Source organism: Xenopus tropicalis, chromosome 8 (assembly GCF_000004195.4).
Source record: "Xenopus tropicalis strain Nigerian chromosome 8, UCB_Xtro_10.0, whole genome shotgun sequence".
In the NCBI taxonomy this organism is placed as follows: Eukaryota; Metazoa; Chordata; class Amphibia; order Anura; family Pipidae; genus Xenopus; species Xenopus tropicalis.
In genome coordinates, this window is record NC_030684.2 from 54,999,381 (window position 1) to 55,016,949 (window position 17,569).

At 39.5% G+C, this 17,569-nt stretch overlaps 1 protein-coding gene across 6 annotated transcripts in view; it reads right to left on the reverse strand.

The window, feature by feature from the left end:
• bcorl1 (BCL6 corepressor like 1) overlaps nucleotides 1-17,569 on the reverse strand; it is a 50,463-nt gene that overhangs the window by 12,643 nt on the left and 20,251 nt on the right. For 5 of the 6 annotated variants that reach the window (XM_012968108.3, XM_012968111.3, XM_018096174.2 and 2 more), the window contains 7 exon segments: nucleotides 15,759-15,926; nucleotides 15,469-15,559; nucleotides 11,872-14,520; nucleotides 8,080-8,230; nucleotides 4,147-4,227; nucleotides 3,465-3,857; nucleotides 2,302-2,525 (listed from right to left, as the gene is read on the reverse strand). In XM_012968108.3, the coding sequence (XP_012823562.1) occupies nucleotides 2,302-2,525; nucleotides 3,465-3,857; nucleotides 4,147-4,227; nucleotides 8,080-8,230; nucleotides 11,872-14,520; nucleotides 15,469-15,559; nucleotides 15,759-15,844 (3,675 nt within the window). In that variant the 5' untranslated portion in view covers nucleotides 15,845-15,926. 6 annotated transcript variants of the gene reach the window in all.

Genomic DNA, 17,569 nt, shown 5'->3' on the forward strand with positions numbered 1-17,569 from the left:
TAGAAAAGCTAATATGGTTTTTCCAATGCTTGAACAGAAGGATAATATAAAACTGCTCCAACACAGATAGTTATTATATGAAGCTCAGTTCTACAGGTAAATTCAATTAGTACAATGGCCCTTTAAGTGATGATAAACAACACAAGCAATGTCATAGATCCTTTTATTGAGTGATCAATAGAAAGATGCTTACTATAGAGCTTATGTGGGATTAATCACACTAACTATGTAGATGATGCGGCTAGCTAATGTTCTGTAATGGTCTTGTCTCTGATCTCTGTCTATGTGGTTATGGAAGCCCTTAGCTTTACCCTCATTACACTATAAGATTTTGCCAGTAGGGTGGCAATTCCATATTTTAGAAAAGTTTGTTGGCAGAGAAACTGGCTAATGGCTCATCAGGATGCTGTAGTCATTTAAGTGCAGGTCTAATTTCTCAACCTTTAGGGAGATTTGATGACTCTTAAACACTGACACATCCTGCTTTAAATTTCATCCTATTAATGGCCCCAGTCCTGAATGTACGTTTGGATACTTAAAAATACACTCAAGGGACAGTGACTGCTTCAGATGTGGTTCACCAGCATACAATGATTATTATGAAAATCTAATGATTCTTTCAGAAACAGAACTACTGTATACTATTTATGTGACTTGCAACTATTAGATCCACAGGATGCATTTTTATACCGTGTGCACAACTGTGCAAAACATTGTCTAGATTCTTATGCCATATATTTGGGAACTGCAGCATTAGACCCTTTGATACAATTTTCCTTTGAGGGATTTCTAGATGATACTTGGTACTGCACACATATGTGATCAGGCTATTCTGTGTCTGTACATATTCATCTATGTGCATTGTGTTTCTTTGTGGAGTTTGCAGGTGGGCTCAAGGGGCTTAGCTTTTTACTCTTTTTGGGACTCACCAGTCCTACAGTCATCCTCTACATTGCAAGTAAAATCTTCCCCTGACAGGCGCCCTCAACCACTGAAAAAGTGTTTGTTACAAAGCTTCATAAGTTAAAAAGTAATCTTTATTTGTCATAAAATAAAACATGGACATTCCATACAAAAATCAAAAGACCATGCACAAATGTTTACACATTTTTGGGCATCAAGCCACTATGTCAGAAGCAAAAATGGCTTGATGCCACAAAATGCTTAAAGTGCATGGTCTTCTCATGTAGTTTTTTCTAGAGATACTCTTTTATCTTGGCAAATAAAGATGACTTCTAACTTAAGCCAATCTCTGGCACTCCATGACAAACACACTCTCTTCACTCTCCCACTCTCCCTCCACATAAAAGCTTGAAACAGGTCAAGAATGACCAACATATATTATCACTTTATCACAATGGTAATAAATAATCATGCAAAGGGAAATACTTATGACCTTTATGCCAATTATCTACAAGCTATAAAAAAAGATTAGGATAGTCTTCCTATTGCAGCTATGATTGAATAATTCTATTTCAGCTCTTTCTTAATAGTCAAAACCTAATGAAATCACACTCTCTCAGCCATGCCTCTAATGGCTATTTCTAGATAATGTTAACACTACATGAAAAATATGGGAGATTAAAATAATGGTGGTTTAAACAGGCTAAAAAAGATTACATTCCCTGCAAAACTCTGCTTAAAGGTGTTGCCGCTATATCCCATGTGCTTTATAAATACCAGAAATTGAAAAAAAAATCATAACCTATGAACCTCTACAGGTTGCAGGGTAACCACAGACTCAGAAGTAACCCTTACAAAAACATTGTCGAAATGTGCCTTCAGTTACGCTACCACAGACCTTGTTACTGCTGTAATACAGCAACTAGATTTGGTATAAGCTATAAGCATACATGTACTCTTGCCAAAACAACACAAATCCTATGACTTTGCCTACAGCCAATGATTATGTTCTAGCAGAGAACAGTTGCATTTAATATGCCCAAAACCGAATGACAGCTTCTTATAGCAAACACTGAATGACAGCTTCTTATAGCAAAACACTGAACACTTTGCCTTTGGCAGGAACAGCGCAGAAATGCAGAAGGATTCCTAAGTGGCTAAGTGGCCATACACTGCAAGATCCTCTCATTTGGCATTCTGGGCCAAATCAAGTCGATCCATATGTTGTATGGCCACTTTAAGTGAGGGATAAACAGATCAGAGTTCATAACATACTGCTTGCCAGTACCCAGTATGGCCTGCATCATATTACAAGGCAATGATATGGTACCAGAAACACCTACCATTAAAATATATCATACATCTAACTATAAATATATACAGCTAAATATATTATACCTTCACTTCCTCATCTTTACTGCCCCCAAGATGCTTGGTTTTGCATTTGCGTTTTCCAGATGGTTTCTCTGTGTTCTGGGGAGCTGGAGATTCTTCAGGGCTTCCCTTACGAGAACAATTTCTTGTATTACTCTGTTTCGGGGATTCTCGGGAAGACGAAGACAGTTTGTTTCTAAATGTTTTGATGGAGTCGTCAGACGGTGAATGCTTCCTTTTTCTTAAATCTGAAGCGAAGAGGTTGTTTAGAAGATATAACACTGACTACTCATTAGTCTTATGTGATGCAATTAACTGATCAACCACATCAGGAATCAGGAGTTTATTATAAAATCTGAAAAGGTTTCAAAGATATTAATGAGGGGAGCTATCAAAATGTGAGATTAGAGCTCACCACAGAAAAATTCACCCACTTTCTATTCCTATAAGATTTTTAGAAGCACATTTATCAAATGGTAAACTTTAACTTTCACCCACTGATATATTTGCTTCTAAAGGTCCCACAAGAAAGAATAGAATGTGGGTGAATTTTTCTGAGGGGTTCTCTAATTACACATTTTGATAAATCTGCCCCTAAATGTATCTGAGTCCTCCCCTCAGCCAACCCCAGCAATCTAGTGGTGTTATATTTCTACTTGTATAGCACAGAATGGGTTATGCCATACACCACCAGCTCTGTTTGCTAGGCTTTACAATTTATGTAGGTTTTGCACTTCCAGGATACTCTATGTGTTGTTTGTAATCTGGCAAAACATGGCTTTGCAAGATCAAAGCCACCTGGCAGGACAGGTGTTAAAGTATATTTTATATTTTTTCAGGGGATGCCAAGTTAAAGTTTTCACACTGCACTGCAGATGAAAATGAAACTGGCCCTTATGACTGCCTATCACTGTGGGAGGAAAACCGGCACAAGGTTGCAAAACTAACTTAAAAAACTGCATTGGCAGCCACACCACTGACAACTTCTGCAATGTTACTACCTAAATAATTTGGCAACTTAACATTTCAACATGCAATGTCTAATTTCAGTTCTAGGAATACAAAACAAATGGAAAAGACCTGTTAAAAAATAAGCGCATGCATTAATACAAAAGGCACCCACCTTGGCAGCTGGGAAACCATGGCCATTTATGTGTAGCAAAAGTTACAAAGTATACAAAACACACCTGTACTGACTTTCTGCCTTCTGTAGCACTGAGACACTTCTTCTTCTTCCTTCTCTGTTAGGTACTCCCCATTCTGATACTTCCGATTTTTCTGACGCCTCCTCTTTCTCCTCCGAAAAGGACTGTCTTCATCAGCCTCTTCGTCGTCTTTTAACAATGGCCATGCTTTTCCTAGATCTGAAACTCTGTTGGACACATCCCAAGAACCTCGTAAAACAGGAGTGATGGGTTCCAACTGAGGTTCCTCTTTGGCAGCCGTAAATCTGCTGTGTCGGCATGCTTTAAGGATCTTTCTCAGCTTTCGTCTCTTGCAAGGTACATCATGATCCTCTTCCTGCACACCTGAGTAGGTGTCTGCAAAGGAGCTGGCAACATCTGACGAACCACTGTTTCCTGAGGTTAGAATACAAAAATTACATCTTGGTTCAGCTATCCATTGATTAGTAAATCAACATGAATATAACATTTTTCTTAGTCCTGTTATATCTAGGTCATAAACACAGATTACATATTAGCATGCATCCCCTACCATTGAATAAACAGCAGAATAAATAAAAAGAGAAGAGATCAATGAAGCGGCTTGTTTTTCCTCTCTATTGTTTTTCCTGTTTATATATGCTAGAAAGAAAATGCAGTACCAGTGATGATCACTCACTAGTACACATCAGACTGTGTGCTTTACCTGTCTGGCTGCGAGTTCTGCTTTTTAAGACTACAGGAATAAAGTCTCTGAAACTGTTCTTGGACTTCTTCTCCGTTATGGCTTGTAAGAAAAAAACACAGTTACAAAAATACCAAGTATGTCATTTTTAACAAAAACATACAATTCCTATTTATATGTTATTTATATGTGCAGAGTTAAATCCAGTCTGTACCCAGAAGGCCCGAGGACCCTTTGACTGCAGTTCTCCAGCTAATGCACAACAGGTACAACTGCTAGCTATCAACCACTAGAGAGACCCCTTCCGTACCCTATACCAAACCTACATCGTTTTAATGAACAGGAAAATTTAAAACGAGCAAGTGTATGCCCAGTAAATGCATGAATAAAATGGAAGCTGATTTAAAATATTTTGACACACACACCCACACCATTTTCCAGTGAAACAAATAGCATGCACTGTGTGTCAGATACTGAATAAAAGCTGCTGCATGAGTGTTTACAGGGTTTGCCTGAAAAAATAGTCCTATGCAATCTATGCATTGTCCACAAATGTATGAAACTCAAAAAACATGAAACATAGCTATGCCAATGTTCATTAAGCAAACATATGTACCATGCAGCTTTTTCCTGTCTGTTCCCTAACTGCAATCAGCAAGTTTAATAAATTTCCTGCAAGTTCCCTACAAAATATACTTATAGGGATACCTACTTAGAAGTGGCAATAACAACACATAAATACCAAGGAATATGAGCCAGTAATATCAGCCAGTATGGTAGATCTTTTATTGGATAGGTCTACTTTGTACTGAAAAGTGCAAGATAGGAATGCTCCTACAGAAGCAAAACATTCTGTCAAACACCAAGTCCCTTAATATTATTTTAACAAAACTCCTTTACAAATGGTAAATGCAGGTTTGTTTTCTAAATACATTATATAAATAATCAGGCATTTTGCACATTTGCTGTGCATTCACTGTTGCTCTAATCCAAACAGATTACATAGGTAAGGTAGGTTCTGCAAGTTTCTACATTGTCCCTGCTTGAAAAAATCTGATCCAGAAATCCACAATGAATTAAAATAATACTTTGAAACATGTGCGGCTTCATCTAGAAATGGGAGCAAAATCATGCTGCACTCTTCAGTTCTTGTTCTGAAAGTGAACTTCCTGTTTGTAATCTCCAGTAGTAAAAGAGCAGGAAGCGGATCAGTGGGGCTGTACGAAGAAATATGAATTTAAAAAAAAGAGCAGTGCAAAGAAATAATCCTCCTTTGAAGCTCTTTAAACTGCATGTTGTATTAGAAAATCAGGAAACTGGAAGTAAGATATAACAGAATACAACTGGCACATAAAATAATGCCCTATCAGCCAATTTTTGAGTTTTTAATGGTTCTTTAAAAGTGAAAAAAGCAAAGCAGAAAATGTTGCAAGGAATAAGAAATAACCCAGCTCATGTTCCACAGACATTTTACAGTGGATTAAAGAGAATATCTTGTAAAGAAGGAAGTGTGAATGTGGACACAGGAAGCTCTGTTAACTGCCGGCCACTGACTTCAGTTTGTTATGTAATATCCTGCAGCCGGAGTATAGTGCCGTCACACAGAATTCCTTTCTAATGAGGCTGGAATTAGTGGCTGCACAAAAGGGGTGTCATATTTACTTGCAGCACGTCAGAGAAAGGGAGGTACTAGAGAGATCCTTCAGTTAATTACAACTGCAGCAATAGCCTGACTGTATCTAACCTGGAAAGGCTCTAAAAAGGAATATATCTCTTGCTACTCATTTATTATTTGCAGGCTATGTGAGGTTTTTTTTTGTCATCCATATTTTTAAAAATGTAGAAATCAGTGAGGGCAGTCTGGCACTGTTCATCAGGTACAAAGTTTCCAAAGTGTCTAGCATGTGTCACTGGAAATGCTGCCATAGTAAAGACTCACTAGTGACATTTACTCATACTAGACCATGGGAATGCAGAACTTTTTCTTGGGTTCTCTCAGCCTGCATTTCTTCTGCAGGCTGAGAGAAGTGTATCCAATCCCTTCCACAGCTCCGTTTATCTGTGCTGAAAAGTACAGCTGCTGCCTGAGTGCAGGTACACACATTGGAGCAGAGGTCAGCCCCAAAAAAAAACCCCACGAAAGCAGGTATTTTCCAGCCAACCTCTACTCTGCTCCGTGTACCTGCTCTCAACGCAGGCTGAGAGCAGTGGAGCCAATGCTCAGTGTGCCCATGGCCTTAAGTATCTAGTTTGGCCCCAGCCTAAAGATAGATACTTTAGCTACTTTCTTTTTGGGCCTACTCTTCTTCAACTTTCAGTAACCACTTGCTGGTTGCTAAGGGGAGTGAACCTAGCAACCAGACAGCACATATAAAACAACAAACTGGAAAAATACAGACCAAAAAAGCTGTATTGAAATTGAAAGCCACAGTGCCAGCATGGCATTCACACATATCATTAGGGGTCCTTTATGATCATTACCGCAGTTGCAGTCTCAGCAGCCAGTTGAACGACAAAGCCCATTACATAAAGGGGTGCTCTATGTCGCTTGGGCATTCCTGCTTCTGTTCTGAATGCAGTTTGCCCTAACATTATCACCACCTCTGAACAAGGCATTAGTCCCAGGGTTCCCACAGAGGCCTGCACCAATCTCTGCAGGGTAGTTGTGCCAAATGATAGGGTTCACTTTTGACTAGCATGCCAGCCCCATTGAAATGCAAGCACAATTACAGATCTTAAGACAGTCAAAGTCACACTATTTTCTGTGTCTGAGGCCAAACAGCACGGTCTTGTGATGTAGCAAAGCTATACCAACTGTGTTCAGGTTTTATTAACCTAATGCGAAAATTTTTGGACATTGGGTCAAACCCGATGCACGGTTTAAACTATGTTCAGGTTCCCCTTTATCTCAACATATGGTTACACATATATATAATATCTGCTTTATTATTGTTTTAGAATAACTAGGTCAAGCCATAAGCACTCACACAATCCCAATACTACTTTATATGCACTTGTTTTTAGTGGCGATGTGTGCTGTACCTGCCACAGATTGCTTCATATTATTGTAAACAGAAATGCTTGTATGGCAAATGATCAACTGAAAAAGTAAAAGTCCCTTAAAGCAATGCACCATTAAATGCACCACCAATGCCCTTCATATGGCAGACATGGTTGTGTATGCCAACAGGGGCAGGCAAATTTTGATCAGAAAATACACCCCTTGAGCATTTGCTGGCTGTAACCTGCCAGACAGCAGATTCCACCCCTGTGCATGCAGACACACATAAAGCAGTAAGGGGTACAACTTGTGTTGTACTTGTGCCATCTACATTTTATTGCCAGCACAGAAAACACTGTGTCTGACATTTGCCTTAAAGGAATGTCTCATATCTCATTTTTATCTTTTTTAAACAAGGGGCTATGATGCACTTTTCAGGCTTAAAGTCCTATATAACATGTTACTAATGCCTGATTAATGTTAATATTTTGCTAGTAATACATCCTCTTTCACAGCATTTGTTATCACATTTACTGCAATTTGCTCTCGACACACCAATAAGGGCACCTGCCACTCATGAAGCATGTGCAAGTTGCAGGCAAGAAATTTCAAAGAGAGCATGATGTCACTAATACTGTATCAGTGTGTGGGACCTCAGCAGCAGTAAAGCAACTGCATGGATGTCAGTTGCATTCATGGATGAAACATGCTAGGGGAACCCTGTAATTACCTACAGGTATAGGATGGAGGTAGTTTGAGGAATCCCAGAATACATGCACACAGTTGCATATAGTTCAGAAATGGCTGAAGGGTGCGTTGCTGCAAGTATGGGCCCCATTGCATCACTGTAAATAGTATTAATGTATACTCACTTTTGCATTTCACAAATTATCCTAAAAATCTTTCCACTGAACTAGTAAATCAAACAGTTTGTTACAGAGGCTGGTTATTACCTCTATCAAGCTCTGGATCCAAGGGCTCACTTTTTATGTACTTCCTTTTGCGTCTCTTTGGCCGGATACCCATCTTCTCTTTCTCAGAACCTGGATTCTTGCAGTCTTTTTTCTCAGTCCCTGCTTGTGCCGTTGTGGGTTTATTTTTCCACTGCAAAAAAGACAAGGAGATTATTTGGGCACATCACAACTGCTTAAAAAGATTAATGAAAAATCAGTCTTTTCAGACAGACCTGTATACAATTGCGCTGCCACTAGTCTGAAATAGACAACTATTCAACCAATCATCTAAATTCAACTATTCCATACGACTTGTATCTTTTTATTTATCTGCATATCGCAACCATACTATGCATTGAATTCCTTTTTCAAAAACACAATTTTTTTATATTTAATTTTGAAATTTCACATGGGGTTAGCCATATTCTTCATTTCCCAGGGTGCTAAAGCCATGTGACCAGTGCTCGAATAGACTTCAATCACACTTTACTGCTAAGCTGCAAGTTGGAGTGATATCACCCCCCGCCCAGCAACCGAACAGCAGAACAATGGGAAGGGAGCAAGATAGCAGCTCCCAGTAGGTATCAGAACAGCACTGATTAGTAAGAAATCCAAGTCCAGCTTGGGACTCCTCCAGTTACATGGGAGTAGGAGAAACAATAGGTAAGCAGGGTGAAGACACACTGAGCTACTAGTAGCAGCTACTTGTCATGGCTACTAAAATAGTCAATACTGATTATTTACTGATAACTGTCTCTACATGTGTTTTAGCAGAGGCAATTCTCAGTATTATTTATGAAAGGGTATTTTCTGGCATTTAGTAGCTGTGAAAAAGTAGCCGCTACTAGTAGCTCTGTGTTCGCCTAAGGGCGAAGACACATGGTGCTATACTAGTAGCAGCTACTTTTTCATGGCTACTTTCACTATGTAAACAGTGTAATTTAGAAATAAAGAGAACACCATAAACATTATGACAGTATCCCTTTAAGAGGTTCTTATAGGCATTCACTGCAGACATCCCAACCAGATCACAGTAAATGACAGCTATACTGTGAACTGAAGTAAGCCAATCAATTGTATGACATTTCTGCCTTGTGGGTCCCTAGCTAGCTAGGAAAGTGTCTGATAAAAAAAGAATGGGCGACACACTGAATATGGATTGCTTAGTGTGTGATTGTGAGACCAATAATCATCTGGAAGTCTTAAAAAATTCTGAAAATACCTTTCTTACAAAAATATGGGCTACTCCCATGGAATAATTAGCAAAGTAATCACAGCAGCTAAACATATGTCATGTGTTTAATTTGGGGCTAGGTTATATCTATCTATCTATCTATCTATCTATCTATCTATATATATATATATATATAACCCAAGTACTGCAATACATTATCAGCTACAGGTACAGGGCACTACAAAGAGGACATTACTCTCTAGCATCTGGCCATCTGGATTGTGTGATGTGAACAATACAATGCTAGTCTCCCATAAAGGGAATCCTGGACCAACACATGCTGTACATGCAAGATTTAGTTGTCTGTGTCTCTTACTCATCATTTTAAAATTGTTAATTTGTCTAAAGTGGGCATACATGGGCAAATTTAAGCTGCTGATTCAAGTCCTTCAGACCAATTCAGCAGCTTATCTTCCCATGTAAAGGAACCTCTGACTGGCCTAACCAAACTATAACTGGCTGAAAATTCAAGGTGTCAACTGGACAGGATTGATTTTTGTGTCGGATCAGAGACTGCATTGGCTCGTTAATGCAGCCCTTGCTCTGATGGCTCCTATCCTAATAAGCTTGATATCATCCACCTTAGGTGGGCATATCGAGAGAAAGATTTCGCCAAAAGAGTGGATATTAACATGTATGGCCACCTTAACTCCTCCAACTATCAAATGGGAGCAGTAAAAACCAAAAACAGTCCACTACCAACTAAACTTCTGCTATACCCACCAAGTCCAGAAAACCACTGCAGTTGCCTGTTCCTGGAAAACAATCAACACTAAAACAAAAACTGACTAAGGAGGAAGACACACGCTCTAGTAGCTGTGACAAGTAGCTGCTACTAAGTAGAATTGCCTCTGCTAAAACACATATAGAGACAATTATCAGTAAATGATCAGCATTGTCTATTTTTGTAGCCGTGACAAGTAGCTGCTTCTAGTAGCTGGGTGCTATGAAATAAACCATATAATGAGAAATTTGTGTCCTTTAATTGACAGTTTTTAAAGCGGTTGAAAAGTTTCCTCCAAATGAAAAAATGCATAATTTTTGTACTTTTTTGGTTTATACCGCAATAAGGCACCCTAAGAAAAAAAACTATTTAAGATGTACTTTACTGCATGAATTGTACCCTTATCATTTTCCTCTCAGAGACTAAATACCTTCTGCTAAGGGTTCTGCGGAGGCTGTGACAACACTGTTCTGGAGACAGGGATGCTGTTCTTTCTCTCTAGAGCCCAGCACAGCAACATGGTAATAGAGGGATGAAAGGCATCCAATGTATAAAAAGTTCAGAACTAAAAAATATTCCTTGATATGTGAAAACATAATCAATACAGTGACTGTCCTATAGTTTTCAATATATTGAAGCAATCAAGCTTCCACAAATTCAATGTAACTGACCTCCAATGCTTTTTGACCCCCTCCCAACTCAGAAGCCAGCTTTACTGCATAAAGTAATACTGACTTTTTTTTACCATCCTACAGATTTAGCAATATATTTGGATGTTAGGCTCTGGCCTTTCTAAGGGCTGTGGTGCACGGGGAGATCAGTCGCCCACAACAAAGCTCCCTTGTCGCAGGCGACTAATCTCCCCAAAATGCCATCCCACCGGCGAGAATGAAAATCGCCAGTGGGATGGCATACGCGGCACCGCGATTTCAAGGCGCTGCGTATGCCATCCCATCGCCGATTTGCATCCTCTCACGGGCGACTAATTTCCCCGTGTGCCAGAGCCCTAAGAATATGCAAATATGATTTCAAACAAAATTATTGGTTTATATATTAACCAACAATAGATTATAAGGAGATTTAAATGACCAATCCTATGCTCTGGAAACAAAAAAGTTTTGTATTTTCTTGTTTAGCAAAACAAAGGTATTTTCGTGTCTGAGAGACGCTTGGAAGTTATCGCTTCCATTATTCATGATTACTTGATAACTTGGGACTTGATTTCACAGAGTGGTAATTCAATTTATCTCAGTTGACTATGCAGAATGGCAGTGTAGGGATAAATAAGGCTCCATGTGCAGCATAGCACATGCCCTTTAATTTTGCTGCATTTTAAAAAAAGAAACCCTACTTATAAATTGGGTATATTTTCTTATAAAGCTGGGCAAACGTGGGAAGCTGTGGGGTATTCAATCAATTGACTGGAGTAACATGTCACACTAGAGCTGACTGATCAGAAGTAATCTGTTAGCTTGCTATAGGCTAAAATTCCAGGTAAAACTACTACACACTGTTGCCAACCAAGTCACATAAAAGGGGCCTCCCATTTGGCCCATTTTCAAGGTTAAAGTGTCCTCAATGGCAGCTCAAAACACTAAGCGAACAAAACCATACCTATCTATGCCTTTTTTGTTTTGGGGAGTAAATTGAGAGACAAATTAAAATCATTATACAGTGACAAAAGATGAGTAGATTTGCTGGCTAAATCTGCAAAAAAAAAACAGCCATCCAAATCTGTGCACTTCAACCTGTATTGATATATCACATATAAAGTACAAGTTCTACTCTTTAAGCTAATGCTTAAAATACTGTAATGACCCTCTCACACATTTACCTTTCTTTTTGAAGTATCTTGCTCTGTCTTGTTAACCTCTTCTTCCCTTCGTTTGATTTTGTGTTTGGACTTCTGCTGGTTTGGCTTGGATGGTGCCAGCTCTTCCAAGCGCTTGGAACGGCATCGTACACCAGGCTCTTTCTTAATTCGTGTCTTGACTTTGGTTATGGCTGGTATGTCCACTGGTGACCAGGAAAGGTTATTACAAGTAGAAATATGGCCAAAGTTCTCATCATCTTCCACTCTTTCAATTTTAACTTTACTCAAGTCTACTTCCTGGACACAGTGAAGAGTTTCTTCTTTATGTCCTCTCTTGTGGTTCTGCTTAGCAGGTGACTGTTGATCATGAGATACGTCTGCTTCTGAAGTATCTTTACTGCAACCTTGATCAAGTAATGAAAGACTAAGAGTGTCCTTTTGCTGAGTAACTGGTTGGTCATGAGTCATATAGGTAGCCAACACTTTGTTTTTCGGCTTGGTTTCTCCAAAACGTTTTCTATTGTAGGTCAGCTTAGGGCGTATCTTTTCATCCTTGCAGTTTTTTTTGTCAGAAACCTTTTTTAAAGTAATGCTGCTATTTGCCCCTTGTAAATTATCAGTGGTATCAATTCTCTCAGTTGCAGATGGCTGAAGATGTAGAACAGAGTTCCCTGCTGCTGGTTTTGGTGCAAGTGTTTTCTTGGCATTAGATTTACGTGGCTTGGAGAAAGCTTCACATGCTACACCCCTTGTAATTTGCTCATGCTCAGGGACAGAGGCTCCAGTATTAATCTGCTTTGTATCAGAATGGTTTTCATTGCCAGTTTTTTGAAGCGTTACATTGGTGTCAGCTGGAAGAATGTTAGGGAATAAAGTGTACTCTGAAATGGGAAGTCTGTGAGTAGCACCTTGACTTGCATTAATTGTTCCTGTGGTTGATACACCAATTGAAAGTAATGAAGCCTGATGGTATGAAGACCAACTGACTGGCATAACCTGAGCATTGGTGGGCTTCCCATTTAAGGGACACTTTGGGTGAATACCCCCATGTCCCAAGGTCCAGTCCTTGGACGTACATAAAGAAGTTACAGATGGAACACGCCCATGAGGGTATCTCTTTGTTGTGGACTGCTGTCCATCAACACTGTTCTGGTTAGCTTTCTTGCCACATGGCCCTGAGTTCTTTGGCTCTCCCTGGTCAATGATTGAGATTGGCTCCTGTTTGGCCATATGTCGGGAGTCTGTGCTAAGGCTCATGTTAGAGTCTTTGTTCAGCAACACAGAGGCAGGCACTGGGTTGGCCACCCCAACGTATGTACCAGGTATAGTGCTAATAAGGGCAGCTGAGTTTTTGATCCAAGACCCTGTAGCTCCCAATAATTGTGAGGATCCAGGGTCCCCATTTCTCAAGAAATCTGGAAACATAACTAAAGGGGGAGCTGCACGAAGACTCTGGTTAACACTGCTGCTGGTAAAGCTGTTTGGAGTGGGACGCTGAGTGTTACAGTCTGACCTAGACAACACAGTGGTTAACAATGCTTTCCCACTGGTGTGTACTGGAGTTAACACTGGCATAGGTGGAGTTTTTCGTTGGTTTGATGGGGTATGTTTATGACGGTGTGATTTAGATGACAAATCTAAAGGCATTTCACAAGTGTCCTGTGGGGAAATCATCTCCCTCTCAAGCTGTGGGGGAGATTTCAATGGGGAAATGGATGAAGACACGCTATCATTTTGCTGTTCAAGTGTAGTTGATGTTCTGCTGTAAGGGGCAAGGGTAACAGGGTTTACACTTACCACTGGATGGGAGGAATGGGAAGATAAAGTCTGTAAAGTTGATATCGATGTAGAAGTAGGATCAGTGCAGATGGATGAACCGTCTACAGCTGTGGTAATGCTATGGCGGTCAGTGGCAGAAATGGAAGCTGTTGTGCTGGCTGACTTATTTAACTCTGTTGAAGTCACTTTTGGATCAGTGGTTAACGGCCTCCCCAAAGGAGAAGTAAAAGTATGTGCATGCAGTTCTGTAGGTGCTATAATGCTAGGTAGGCATCTTTCCTGCAGGCAGGGTGGCAGCATGGGAAGAGTCAATGTTGACGTTACTCCAAATGTAGTTGGTAAGGTAGCTACACCAAGAGGTTGCCCACAGTTTGGAGGGGGGATGTAAACCAAGGGTTGGCTTGGGGATAGGACTGCTCCAGGTGTAAAGGACAGCGGAAGTTTCTGCACATTTGGGACCTGAGTGGTAGAAAAACATATTCTACTCATAGCAAAAGGAGTCAGAGTGCCAAAACTAGAAGAGACAACAGTGTGTGAAGCCTCCATTTGCTGACCTACTGATTGTAAGCCAGCAGCCAGAACATTTTTTTGCAGCCCAGAATGATCTGCATCAGCAGGCAAAGAAGATTTCTCTGGAACAGGAGCCCTAGCAGACTCTGTTCTTTTACTGTCTGGAGTTGAAGTTGCTTGGATGGAGATATCCAACATGTTGGTAACTTGCTTGCTGTCTGATGGCAACGTATTATCATGGACCTTGGGTACCACTGTGTCTCCTGAAGTTAATATAGAATCTGGGGGCTTCTCCTCTAGTCTCTGCCCAGTTTCCACTGCACCCCCATCTTCCTGAAGCATCAGAGCATCACTTTGTTTGGCTCCTGACGTGAACTCCACCTTATGTAAAAAAAAAAACAAAAAAAAGTCAGTGACTACATTTAAGAAATATAAAACAGTGTCCATCCAGTAGTTAAAGGACACATTTCAAATGCTAGAGTCACCAGGCACCAGAGTCAGTTACCTTATGTAAAAAAAAAACAAAAAAAAGTCAGTGACTACATTTAAGAAATATAAAACAGTGTCCATCCAGTAGTTAAAGGACACATTTCAAATGCCAGAGCCACCAGGGCAAAGAATAGAAAAGGACTAGCAAACAATACTTCTAATAGCAATTATATATACAAATAAGTAAATAAAATTGCAAATTTGTAAAGAATGTTTATTGCAAAGTTGCTTAGAATTATGTTTTTGTTATTAGGCAAAAGAATCTCTGCTATAGTGGGAGACTAACCGCTCTGAAATGACTTTCAGCCGACAACAACAGGAGTGGCCGGTGGAAATCCCTTTGCATCACTTCATTTTCTGAAGTCACGCAAAAGTTGCCTGCAGGAGGATAGATCTCTGCTACCTCAGACAACTAACTGCTTTAAAACGCCTTTCCACCAGCAACAATAGGGGTCACCGGTGGAAAGGCCTACCCATTGCTTCGGCTTTCCAAAGACGCACAACGTTTCCTCCTGCAAGCAACTTTGTGCAACTTCGGAAAACCAAAGAAATGCGTAGGCCTTTTCACCGGCAAATCCTATTGTTGCCGGTGGAAAGGCATTCTAGAATGGTTAGTCACCCCCCCCAGTAGGAGAGATCTATCACGCGCAACTATCTCACTCCATGAGACATTAGCCTAAAACATGAAATGGCAAATGTTTTATTTCAAAATACAAATAGAAGCATTTAACTGCATAGTTCATCCACTGACAAAGTAGGCAGGCTGTGCTTAACCCCACAAATTACTTACAAAGTGGTCTTTCTATCCAATACTAATTGACAAGGTTTCTGCAAACTCACCTTGGATAAGAAGCTGTTTACACAATGATCTTCAGACCCCCGGTGCTGGGAACAGCTGGTTTTAGACTCCTCATCAGATAGTGATGTTCTCCTGTCCAAGGGCAAGGCAGAGAATTATAGTGGGTGTTGGCTGAGTAACTGGACTTCATTCAGTTTATAAGTACTCAGCTCATGCCACTGCAAACCTAGAATTATTAAAAGGTGCAGCACCACTCCTATTAGTTGTATTTAATTACATATACCTTACTCATTTATGTACTTATATTTTTAGATTTAATAAGGGATGTTACCTGTCCTCGTTAATGCCGCACATGCGCACACGGTCCACACTGGTCCAGTTGTGCACACCGCTGTAAAGCGGGGCGGCCGATAGCATGGCAGGCGCTCACGCCCAAGAAGCTATGAGAGGTGACCACAGATCTTCTGGTTGTGTCTTCTGTGTTCTATAGGAGATTTACCTGGTGGCAAACAGAATACATACCAATCACTCAAGAGATGTATTTGCATAAATACTAGACTTTAAGTGTAAAACATGCTGGGAAAAGCCAATATGATCCACTGCTGAAAATTAGTGACATATTATAACTGAAGGTAATAATTGCATAAGAAAAATTGCCTTCAAACTCTGTTACCAATGGGGCTATGGATATTTTTGCACCAGGAAAAGACTGGCATACTGTAACATTGTGGAAACTGGTCAAAACAAACTAAACAAAGATTCATTATAGTAGAAGAAATATAAATAAAGGGTCTACCAAGAAGGTTTCAGGCAGGCTCTACAACTTTGTAGGATGTGTTGGATCACATAAACATGCTATGGTATATGTCCTTTAGAGCTGCTATTTTAAACTAAGTCTTAAAGTGTTGCTCACAGTTCAGCTACAGAGTTCTGGGTACTTCAAAGCAAACTGGACGCTACTGTGCATTATGCATTATGGCAGTCCCCCTCGTCTAACACCACCAAATGGAAGAATAATAGGTAATAATGAATAAATATTTGACAAACAAATAAGCAGTTCCATTTTTCAAAAAAAACATTTTTTGTTGATTAGATGAGAACACTTAAATCCTTAAAAAGGAACATAAAATGCTGCCATAGTAACACCATTTTCTAAATGTTCTGTTTAATATACATTTTATGGATTCAGAAGTTGGAAATATGGTAAGCCCATTCATCTTACTCCAAAAGGGATTGATCTTGTAAATACCTTCCTACTCCATCACCCAAAACAGAACAGTGGGTCATTCAGTATTCCTGATGCTAATTACAATGCAAAAAATAGATTCCACTCATCACCAACACCAAGTCAACTGTTTTACTGTCAAACATGGAAAACATGGGTTACCAGAACTGCAGTATGCTACTAAAGTTACACAGGATGTTTTTGGTTTAATACAAAGGGAACATGCACTCACTGTCCAGTCATTTTTTAACTGGTCAAAACTCTAAGTGATCGGTCCTGTTCGATTACAGACCTACTAAAAGAGTTCAGTTGTTACAGACCTCTAATTAGAGAGCATGGGACTTCCAATTACTGCTTAAAATACAGTACCATACCATATTTGTTTTCTTCTGACATAAGCCATTTAGGATTTACCCTGCTATTTTAACAGCAGAACCTAAGTCCTCCTAATTTGTTTACCTACAATTATGTTCTGAAAACCAAAGAAATTATAGTATGATTGAATCTTTTTGGCAGTGAAGACAGCATTTTAAAAATGACTTTTTGAAAAGTTTGCATAGATTTAGACCAAATAAATCTGTTATGGTAATGTTATAATATAGAACCTTACTAGGTTGATTTTCCCATTTTTCAGCAAATTTGATATTTTCATATTCAGGTTTTGGCAGGTTTTGGAAGATCACATTGCTCCATTATAACGTTTTCCTGCATTATACACTTTTGTGCAACTTACATGTTTACAAGAAGCTCCCAAAAAAGTATATTTCATATCTATTGTAGACAGAAACAGGACTAAAATATTTGCTGATACATATGAAACATTATATTTTCATTTTTAGAATATAAATATATTTGATTTGTATCAAATGAACAACTAAAAATTGTAATCTTATTCTTTGTAGGGCCCAAATAAGTAA